The sequence below is a fragment of the Desmodus rotundus genome, chromosome X, assembly GCF_022682495.2.
Source record: "Desmodus rotundus isolate HL8 chromosome X, HLdesRot8A.1, whole genome shotgun sequence".
Lineage (NCBI taxonomy): Eukaryota > Metazoa > Chordata > Mammalia > Chiroptera > Phyllostomidae > Desmodus > Desmodus rotundus.
In genome coordinates this window covers 1,954,134-1,964,709 of record NC_071400.1, presented here as the reverse complement: position 1 = coordinate 1,964,709, position 10,576 = coordinate 1,954,134, and the positions used below count along the sequence as shown (strand labels likewise).

The following is a 10,576-nucleotide window of genomic DNA, read 5'->3' as shown; positions in this document are numbered from 1 at the left end:
TTCCCAGCCCAAGTGCCTTGTATACTGGCCTTTCACTGTGAGCTTCACTCCACACTTCTAGGTATAGTGTCTTTCTCAACTTTGCATGGTGAGTAGTGGATAACTGATTATTGATCCAGACCCTTCAGCAGTATTCAGAGTATAATTAAGCCTTTGCCATACTACCTGAAATCACTAGGTACCTCAAATCATATCTCGTTGTGTGAAGATGTCCTTCACGTGGACCGGCTGCACATGCCTCCCCACTACCTCCTCACACTTGTACCTAAGAAGCTGAAAATAAAAGGTCACAAAGAGCCTTTTACTATGAAACTTCAGCACTGATATTGTATCAGTTCATTCAAATTCCATCCTATTTTTGAAGATTTGGATTGAGTTGAAATGTTCTTTGAACAAATGTGTGAAAGAAGAACAGAACTTTTCTGAAAAGGTGAAAATGTCATTACCTAAGATGTTGTCTGCAAGAGTCTAGGGGTGCCTGGTTTCTTATTTCTGATGAAAAGTGGATGACCAAATTGCACACATACAGGCAAAATATTACATCTGCACGCCTAAACACGCACATTGGAAGTGGTAGGCAAGTCTCTTTCTGACACAAAGAAGGTGCCTTTATCCATTAAAAAAAAAAAAAAAAAGTAAGACCCAGACCAGGAAGATATCCCAGGAAACAATGGAATCAATTATTTGAATCCAACATTTTGGGCTCATCCTTGAAAGCAAAATTCCTGTTTGTGCTGTGATGGGGGCTCTTAAGTCCTTAGGCTGTGTTGCTGATTGAGTCATGCAAGGAAGAAGAGGCTGTGAGTGCGAATATTGGGCTCCCGTTACAGGTAGGAGTTGAGGAACTAAAATTGCTCTTATCATTGACAGTAGGCATCTGGGAGCCTCGTGCCCACCCCTTGCCTCCCCAGCTGGATGGAAAGGACATACTAGCACAAGCCTACCCAGTTTGAGACCCAAATCGCAGAACAAACATCTCCAGAAAGCTTGCGCTCTTCTATGTTTCTTCAGTGCATTCGCTGGAGAACAAAAGACCCTGATACACTTCTCTGGATCTGGTTTAAATAATTTTTGCACTTTTGTTGTTAAACTGGCCCCTTATGGGCAATTATTTCACATGTCTTTGAGTTTCACAATTGTATGTAAAAACTCTAACTTTGTGTATCTCTCCTTCCCACTATCCTGAGCCTCTTTCCAGCCAATTCTTCAACCCTGATTCCTTTCCTGTTCCCTGTCAGACTCTGAAGTGTCACTCAACGTGGTTTTTGTGTTTCCAACTGTTTCCAAAACAAACAGTGGAGGCCGAGACCAGCTGGGTATTCACTCAGTCGGATGCAACAGTATCTCCCAATCTGAGCTGCCTGAGCCGCCATTGGCGGCAGGTCTGCTCCCTAAGAGGCCCTTGCTTGTCAATCTCTGCTCTCTGCCACGTCCTGGAATCAGGGAGTTGAGGACTGATGGTCCGCACATGTCCATTGGGAGGGAGGAGACTGCAGAGGGAAGGGGGACTAGACTCCAAAGGACTTTGGCTCCAGTTTGATCTTCCTTTCCTTTCATCTTATTCAAAGAAAAATATGTACGTATATATAAAAATTATACACACACATTTTTCTTTGAATATTGATCCAGAAATTGTTTTTCTGATTTGGGGATTATTTTTGTTTTCTCTCTTTCTTCAGTCCCCTTCACTCTCCCTCCCTCTCCCTCCCTAACCCAGCTCAGGTTGAAACTTTGCAGTGCACATTCCCTTCGCCCCCTCCAGGGATGGCTTTGAGCTCTCGGGCGCACGCCTTCTCGGTGGAAGCCTTGGTGGGGAGACCCAGCAAAAGAAAACTGCAAGAACCAAGAGAGGAAGTGCAGCTTGAGCTGCTGGAGAAAGAGGGCGGAAAGGTGCAGGAAGAGAGAAGGAGCGGCGCCGCAGGGAAGAAGAGAGAACAGCCGGGTAAGTACCTTTACAGCACCCCAAAACCCTAAGCCTGCTACTACCGCTTGATGGATCCGCAAGTCCTAGCCTGGCCTACAATGCTGCAGAAGGGCGGTTAGTCCTACCCTTGGAGTTTCTGACCGAGCCAGACGGCCAATATCGGGCCCTCCGGGACACCTTATCCACTTGGCTGTAGGGGATGTTTCCGAGCCTCCAGGTTCAGCCCGTAATTTTGTGGTTCATTTACGGTGAAGAGGAAGGTCGCCACATGTTTGTGGAAAAGTGAGACTCTCCAAACTCCCTGAAGCCCTGCAAGCCAGTGGGTGGCTGTTTCTCAGGGTAGAAAGCAAGGTACGCATCCAGATTCCGAGGGGATTCAACCTCCGGGACCAAAGTCTCCGAGAGAGTGGAGAACCAGCAAATTTGAAGAAGGAACATGCCTTTAACAGGGCGTGTCGTGGACCCATTTGTCTCCATCGGGGGTGGGGGTGGGTGGGTACAGAGGGTGTTGTGGGGAACTTGGGGATCAAACGCCGAAGTCCTGGGGAAGAGACAAGGCGGGTGTGCTCCAAGACCCGTAAGCGAGAAGGGGGCGTGTGAACCACGAAGCTGTCTCGCAAACTCTAGGTGTCTCTGTATCCAACAGAAAAGCGACGCAAGACAGAGCCCTCAGCGACTTTCTCAGGCAGCGGAGGCTCTGGAGGTGGCGGCGGTAGCGGCAGCAGCGGCAGTGGTGACGGCCTCAACCACGGTGGAAGTCTGGAAGAGAAAGATGCTATTCAAGTGGAGCTGCAAGGATCTGAGCTGTGGAAGCGGTTCCACGACATTGGGACTGAGATGATTATTACCAAGGCCGGCAGGTTCGGCTCCGCCCAAATTGTTCAAGTACCACACACAGTAGGCCCTTAACGTACAGCTCTCGTAAGATGTGGTGCCTCCAGTTTTATGCCCTAGCACCCATCCCCCCAAGTCCCCACCCAGGACAGGCATTAGAAATCGACTGCCTCTCAATTGACTATACTGTGATGTGCCTGGTCCATGTTAATGGCAGAATATTTTTTTCCTGTACACTCTGACTGCAAGTACTCATTGTCCTTGTGCCATATATGACAAAAATTAGACCTGTCTATGCAGGTGCCAGATTCCACCCCCACATGTTAAGCTACAGCCAGGCCACTCCGTTCAAGCCTCACAGTTATCAAAGGACAAAATCCCATCTCTGAAGCCTTCCAAACCACCATCCCTAGCTGAGGCCAGTTAGAGGTGGAGCTTTCCCACTTTGATCATCTGCTCTGGGACAACTTTTTGGGGGCAGCTTGGTACTTTTCTATGTGTGAATCCTCCTAATTCCAGTCTTTTCTCAAATCTGCCTCATAAAAAGTTCAGCTGAAAAACTGAGAAAAGGGCATAGCTTTTTCTCTCTGACTTTTTCTTTTATAACTTTTTATTATTGCGGTAGTGGGGAGTGGGGAAAGACAAAGTTTTGTGTTAAGGATATTCTGCTCCCATCAGAAATTCTGAACTTCTTCAATCAATTTTAAAACCAACAGTATGTCTTTGTGTAGCAAATGCCATTCCCTAAATCTCTCCTAAAATGGGAAGAATATTGTGAATTCCTTCACCTCTCACTTGACCCCAACCCTGCCACACTTAAAATGTCTCTAAAAGCACTCAGGTCAGTCACTATTTTCCCTTCCACAGGCGGATGTTTCCCTCTGTTCGAGTCAAGGTGAAAGGGCTGGACCCAGGGAAGCAGTACTGCCTAGTCATGGATGTGGTGCCAGTGGATTCCAAACGCTATAGGTAAGGTGGGGGCAGGGGGGCTGCCAAAGGAGGGTACCACAGACCCAGACTGGGAATAGGGATTCTCGTCTTTGGAACCTGACAGTGCTATTTTGAAAACATTACTATAGATAGGGGAAGTGGGATTGCCTTCCTGTGGACTTCAGAAGTCAAATTTTCTTGCTCAAAGCAGGCTTCAGATTGTGAAAAGACCAAGTTCCCTCCTTTTTCCTCTCCTGGAAATCAGGTGCCATCTGGTGCTTCAGTGCATCCCAAACCTCTAGTCTACCCACTGCTCTGGCATAGGGTGTGCAAACTGCAGAAGGTTTGGACTCAGAAGGCTACAAAGGAAGCTGTTTGATGGAATTTGGGGATAAATGCCTGGGTTTCTAGGTACATACTGGGCTCTGGTTTGCGCTACGTTGGCAGCAGGTCCTGGAGTGACACCCTGGTTTGCCATCCAAGGCTCACCATCCAAGGCTCATCTAGCAGTTGTCGCACTTAGGTCCATCTTTTCTTTTTTACTCTGTCTCCTGGGGGGGGGGGCAAGTCTGAGAGAGTACAAGAAACCTTTCCTCTTGCTGTAAGCACTTTACTCAGAGAAGGCTAAAAGTGGCCGAATTCATCGAAAACCAAGAGGCCAGAAGTTCCCCTGTGCGAGTGAGCGCTTTGGCTCAGGAGCTGTGGGGGGTTGTGTGGGAGCCACCTACACTCTGGCTGTGAGATGAGAGCTGTGATCGATTGAAGTGGAAGTGACTGTCTAGCCTTTTTGGAAACAGCCAGCATCACGCCCAGGGCTAAATTTGAGGGGCAAAGAGAAGGCACAGCTCAAGAGCTTGCTGGACCCAAAACCTGAAAATACCAGAACAAGCTGTTTGCTTCTCGTGTTTGATCTATCTTGGGAACGCTGTGCACAACTGAGCAGTAAAAATTGGAAATAGTGTGAAAATTAGCCCGGAAACCTCATGGGGCAGAATTCCTGGGGATATTTTGATGTGAAGCCTTGTTGGCAAAAGGGCTTGACCATGGCTGGTGGCTATGAGCTGGACACACTGCTGCTTCTTCCCTGACACTTCTGGCATAAGGCAGGAGGATTTTTCTAGCATCTCTTCATGGCAAAACTGGTTAGGTCAATTTCTGTTGCAGTTTCTGTGAGAAAATACAAACCAGACTCTGAAATCCCATGACATTATACTTGTTCTGGCACTTCATTGCATTTTAATGACATATGTTTATTTACAGTTTGCTTTCTATCCCTGAAAGCTCTTTGGAAATCAAGTTACATCTTCTACTAGTTTCCTTTGGGATTAGCTGGCAAACCTTGACTGAGGTCATTTGGACTGTTTCCTGGCTGTGTTCCTCCCATGCCCCTGGCTTTGGCTGGCTGCACATAAAGCTACATTCTGCATGCCTTTTTCAGGTATGTGTACCACAGCTCTCAGTGGATGGTAGCTGGGAATACAGACCACTCCTGCATCACTCCCAGGTTCTATGTTCACCCAGACTCACCCTGCTCCGGTGAGACCTGGATGAGGCAGATCATCAGCTTTGATCGTGTAAAACTCACCAATAACGAAATGGATGACAAAGGCCAGGTAAGTGTGCAATCTTTTGCCCTGTGGAAGGGATGGATATGCTGAGGCGTCACCCCACATGTCACTCTGGAGATGACAAGTAGGCTTCTCCCAGATAAGCTAGTTGTGGTCTTTAAGAACTATCCAACTTCTGGGCCTGTAATGAAAGTTGGTCTTAGGTATGACCTTTGGTGGCTGAGGCTGAGAGTGCTAAGGGTTGGGAATGGTAAGCCAAGGGAGTGTGAGGATTAAATGACACTTGTTTAAGTCAAGATACCTGGACTTGGAGACTGAAAGGGAATGTTTCAAAGAGCTCTCTGGTACATCTGCCTACCAGGCAATCAGTGTGGGCTCTGATCACCTTCCAATAGATGGGCACCTTCTGTGTGGCATGGCATGTCAGAAATCTCTCCAACCTCCCCAATGGATGAACTTTGCAAGTCATCTCCAGCTTCTGTTCAAGTGCACCCTTGCCTCTGCCATGCCCAGTCTGGCCCTTTGCCAGCCACACAAGGAGATAGGTAATCGCCAGAAATTAAGAGGTGGGGAATATCATATGGTTGCCCATCAGTTGCCATAAGCCTAACAAATTTATGGCATGCAGTCAAACCCCAGTGACACCTGGGGGCATCACATGGTCACCACATGTGGAAGTAGGAAAGGGCCCCGTCTGGAAATGGAATCACTGCAGCCTGGTGCCACTGTGGTGCCAGGCTCCAGAACCCCTTAGCCCTGAGGGCCTTTTCCTGGGGCAAAATGACACAGAAAAAGTCCTTGTATGTGGCTAGCTTAGCTTTTCTGGTTTAGCTTTGCTTTTGTGTGTAGGCACATTGGGGGTGCTGATGAGAGCAGGACAGTATTAGGGAAGGGAAGCCAATTTCTAAGCAACACTTGATGATTTCTCTTCCAGATCATTCTGCAGTCCATGCACAAGTACAAGCCCCGTGTGCATGTAATGGAGCAGGACAGTAGAATCAACCTGTCCCGGATTCAGTCCCTGCCTGCTGAAGAGGTTAAAACGTTCTCCTTTAAAGAAACAGAGTTCACTACAGTAACAGCTTACCAAAACCAGCAGGTAAAGCTAACCAGGTCCCAGACAAGCAGTGATAGCCCCAGAAGGACTTACTGAATAGACACAAGTTGCACTATACGGATTGAATTTCCCTTGACTTAAAAAAAAAAAAAGGCAGTCTTATTGCATTTTTATCAAGGCAAGTTTGATTGTGAATTGTGTGGATCCGGTGTTTAAAAAAGAGCAAAACAATGTGCCAGAAGAGAAAGAAGATAATCATTTCAAAATTGACTTTGAAATATGCTTACATTTATTTAACATGCCATATAGTACACGTTGAAAAACATTTTATAGTTTTTGTGACCATTAAAAGCAATGGTGACAGTGACATTACCAAGGGCACTGACATTATTTTTCTCTCTTTTGAATTCATAGATTACCAAACTGAAAATAGACAGGAATCCTTTTGCTAAGGGATTTAGAGATCCTGGAAGAAACAGGTAAGCAAAATATCACATCTAATATTAATATAGCCCTTTTCACAAGTATTACAGATAAGTATGGGTCAGAGACTCAGCAGCCCTAAGTTTTGTAACTAGTAGGCAGTAGAAAATGGACCTAGATATTTTGTCTCCAAAATCTTGCCTCCTCCCACTACTTCCCAAATCCACCTTTAAGATATTGCTTATTCTAGTTTCCTGAGTTTTTTTTATTTGTGGAATAATTACTTAGGATTTTATTTACAAGTCTAGCTATATAAGAAAGTCATTTCAGATATTCATCCCTGAAAACCATAACAAAATAACTCAAAAGTTTATATAAATCATTATTTTCAGTAATAGTACTCTGGACTTGCTGAAGGTTGAATCTCTTTTTCAGGGGTGTATTGGAAGGGCTATTAGAGACCTACCCATGGAGGCCTTCTCTCACTCTGGATTTTAAAACTTTTGGTACAGACACACAAAGTAAGAAAAGTTTTATTAATATCTATTTTTAAATGTTGATGAAATAACTACAAACAAAGCCTTTATACTAAATATTACACAAGGGGATAAGTACATGCCAAAAAATGTGTGTTTACAAAAAAATGGGTATATATTTATCTTGATTAGGAGGTAAGAGGCAAAAAGGAAGAGGAATTCGCATGAAGGAAAAAAACAGAGACATACATGGTAATGTATGGATTACCATGGATTTAATTGACTTTTGTCATCCTGAGTTATAGTACATTCTGAGATCTCCAGATCTCACCTGGATTCTTTGGCATTTTACCATTCATATTCTTTAGAACCTGCCTGCAGTACATTTGTGGACTTATTTGCAAATGTGTTAGATGTTGAAATAAATATTTTGTGTTTTATGAGAAAAGTTCAACAGATGTTAAAATAACTTACATCAAATTAAAATACTTTATTTTTTTACCATACTTACCTCTAATTTTTCTTTTGTTGTAAGTAGGAAAAATAAATGTTAGAAACAATACTAACCCACCACAATTGGTTTAATTACCACAAACATTTAAAATATTTGCAAAGTATTTTTTCTCAGGTAGTGTATTACATGACTAAATAATAATCATAATTAGACAATGCAGGTGTTGTGGCAGAAGAGTGTATACCTTCGTTTACTCTGTTATTTAACAATATATAGAAAAGTTTATTTGCAAGCAAAAGGAATCATTTTACCTCTTTGTCTTTATTCCATTAGTTGTTTGTCTTTGAATTTCAATTCAAGGTTACAATTACCTTGAGAAAATCGTTAATATCACAGTTAGGTTGAGTTTTATACAATACCATAACAACCAATTGAAATGAAAAGAGATGAAGCCTAATCGTTTGGTAAAATACTTTACTGGGTTGACTATATTAATTTGGTCTGGAAGATTTCATAGAAAAGTATGGATGCTTATTTCATCATCACTTAAAATAACAGTATGGAGGCAGGCTGTTTTTAAAACACCCAAGTCAACACAAAGTACACTGATAAAGAAAAGAGGTAAAGATAATCATAAATTGATAATGTCTAGTACACATTTTCTTAATTATTTGAGATGTTCAGAATGCTCTCAAAATTGCAAAGAAAATGGGTACCAATTTTTAAAAATAATTTTGAATGTTTAATTATAACAGATATTTGCCACCCTCTTGATAAAGGATTAGGCTATCCCCTTATACACAAAAGAGAAAATAAAAAAAACAACAGCAACACCAAAAAAATTAACAAACTTGATGAAGTTCAGTCAATAACAAATATTTTCAATTCAAACACTTACAAAAATAAGGTATAAAGTCTACATGTTCATGGACCTTATAATTATCCCTAATTTTAGTAGATGCTAAGCAACTATAAAAGATCACCTGAAAGCATTATTGATGTGAACACTTTCATTTTCATCTCGATATTTTTCAAACTGCAAAACTGTCTTTAATTATTCATATAGTGCACCATGGAAGTCTTCCTTTTCATATAAGAAAAAATCTAATGCATTAAAATATATTTATTTTTATTGAATTTATTGAGGGACATTGGTTAATAAAATTATATAGGTTTTTCAGGTGTACAAGTCTATAATATATATCTGTATTTTGTATTGTTTTAATTTGTAAAGATTACTTTCATGATTTTTTATCAGACTGAAGCTTTCTATAGAATCCAAAACAACCAATTTCTTCAATTTAATCAAGAATTTAGTAATTTTTTAAAGTTAAAAAAACTAGTTTTTATTGGTAAAATATCATTGGCTTTGGATCATATGTAATTGGACTTTTTTTGTAATTCATTACATAAAAGTTGTTTAAGTGCCTAGCACAGTCCTTGAGCATAGTGAATGCTCAATCAATACATGATACATTATTGTAGTTCTAAAAGTAATAATGGTAGTAGTAGATAGAGATACCATATTCAATTCAACTTTAGTCAGAGGAACAAACATTCTTTCCCAAAGAAGTTAAAAAAAAACATGCAAGGAAAGCTAATCTACAAATAAAGCAGGGATAGTTATGGACATGATTACTGATTCAGTAGGAATATCAAGTTCATTGTTCATTGACTGAATTGTCATTCACAGGTGGAAGCAGTGGCTCATCTCCAGTGACCTCTAGTGGAGGGGCTCCCTCTCCTCTGAACTCCTTGCTTTCTCCACCTTGTTCCCCACCTACGTTTCACTTACCTACAAGTTCCTTTGGAATGCCCTGTCCGGAGGTGTACCTGCACAGTATCAATCTACCCCTTTGCTACAAGATTTGTCCAACTAATTTTTGGCGACAGCAGTCTCTTGTTTTTCCTGCTGCTGAAAAGCTAGCAAGCAGCAGCAGTTCTCAGTCTTTAAGCCCACTCATGATGGAAGTTCCCATGTTATCTTCCCTGGGGGTTGCCAATTCAAAAAATGGTTCATCTACAGACTTCAGTGGGCAGTGTCTACAAGCACCTAATTCTTCCAGTCAAACGTTGTATGGATTACAGGCAGCTGGAAACATTTTATCACCAAACCCCATTGCCCAGGAAACAGTAGACTGCTCTTTCCATCCTTCCTTTGGCTTTTATAGATACAACTTCTCAGTGCCATCTAGACTGGTAAATGCTTCCAAACATCTCAGAGTGAATGACAACACTCAAGTTTCTTTTAGAGAAGGCAAATGCAATCATGCTCATTGGTATCCAACAATTCATCATTGCCTTTAATGAAATAGTCACATTACTAAAACAATTACAGGCAAACACATAGTTTTTCATTTGTACGCAAAGAACACTCAAGAGCTATTGGGCTTTAAAAAGTTCAATATCAGAGAGTATTTCTCTATTATGCATTTAAAGTGCCTTATTAAATATTCATAAGAAGTTATATTCATTTTTGACCTATAACTAATATGAACTATAACAATCTCTGATTACAGTGGCCTTAGGCCTCAAAATAAGATACTCAATAGATGTTACTGGATGGGATAGACTGTATTAGTGGCACACAAAATTTCAAATATTAATCTTTGCAGTCTAAAGATCATTTAATGCTGAAGGAAATGAAAGTTAGATGAAATGCAAAATATTCTAAATAAATTCAGTCATTTATTTCCTTTTATTTTTTAATCATTCCTAGGTGAAACTTGTTTACTTATTCCTTTAACAAACCTAGCATTTTATACTCAGTTTACAAAAGCAAATTATTGTAGTTCTTGAAAAAAATCTAAGAAATTGGGATTAAAGGTGAAGAATATATTTGAGTCCATAAATATGAAAATATCATTACATTGGTACAATTTAATTACACTCCTGTGCAACAATCACAGT

General features: G+C 41.4%; 1 protein-coding gene across 1 annotated transcript; it reads left to right on the top strand.

The window, feature by feature from the left end:
* Window positions 1-1,764: 1,764 nt before the first annotated feature.
* TBX22 (T-box transcription factor 22) lies at window positions 1,765-9,973 on the top strand. Its single transcript, XM_053917642.1, has 8 exons — window positions 1,765-1,942; window positions 2,571-2,784; window positions 3,626-3,727; window positions 5,127-5,301; window positions 6,191-6,355; window positions 6,728-6,792; window positions 7,172-7,257; window positions 9,360-9,973. Exons 1-8 carry the CDS (start codon window positions 1,765-1,767, stop codon window positions 9,971-9,973), a joined length of 1,599 nt encoding a protein of 532 aa, XP_053773617.1.
* The last annotated feature ends 603 nt before the right edge of the window (window positions 9,974-10,576 follow it).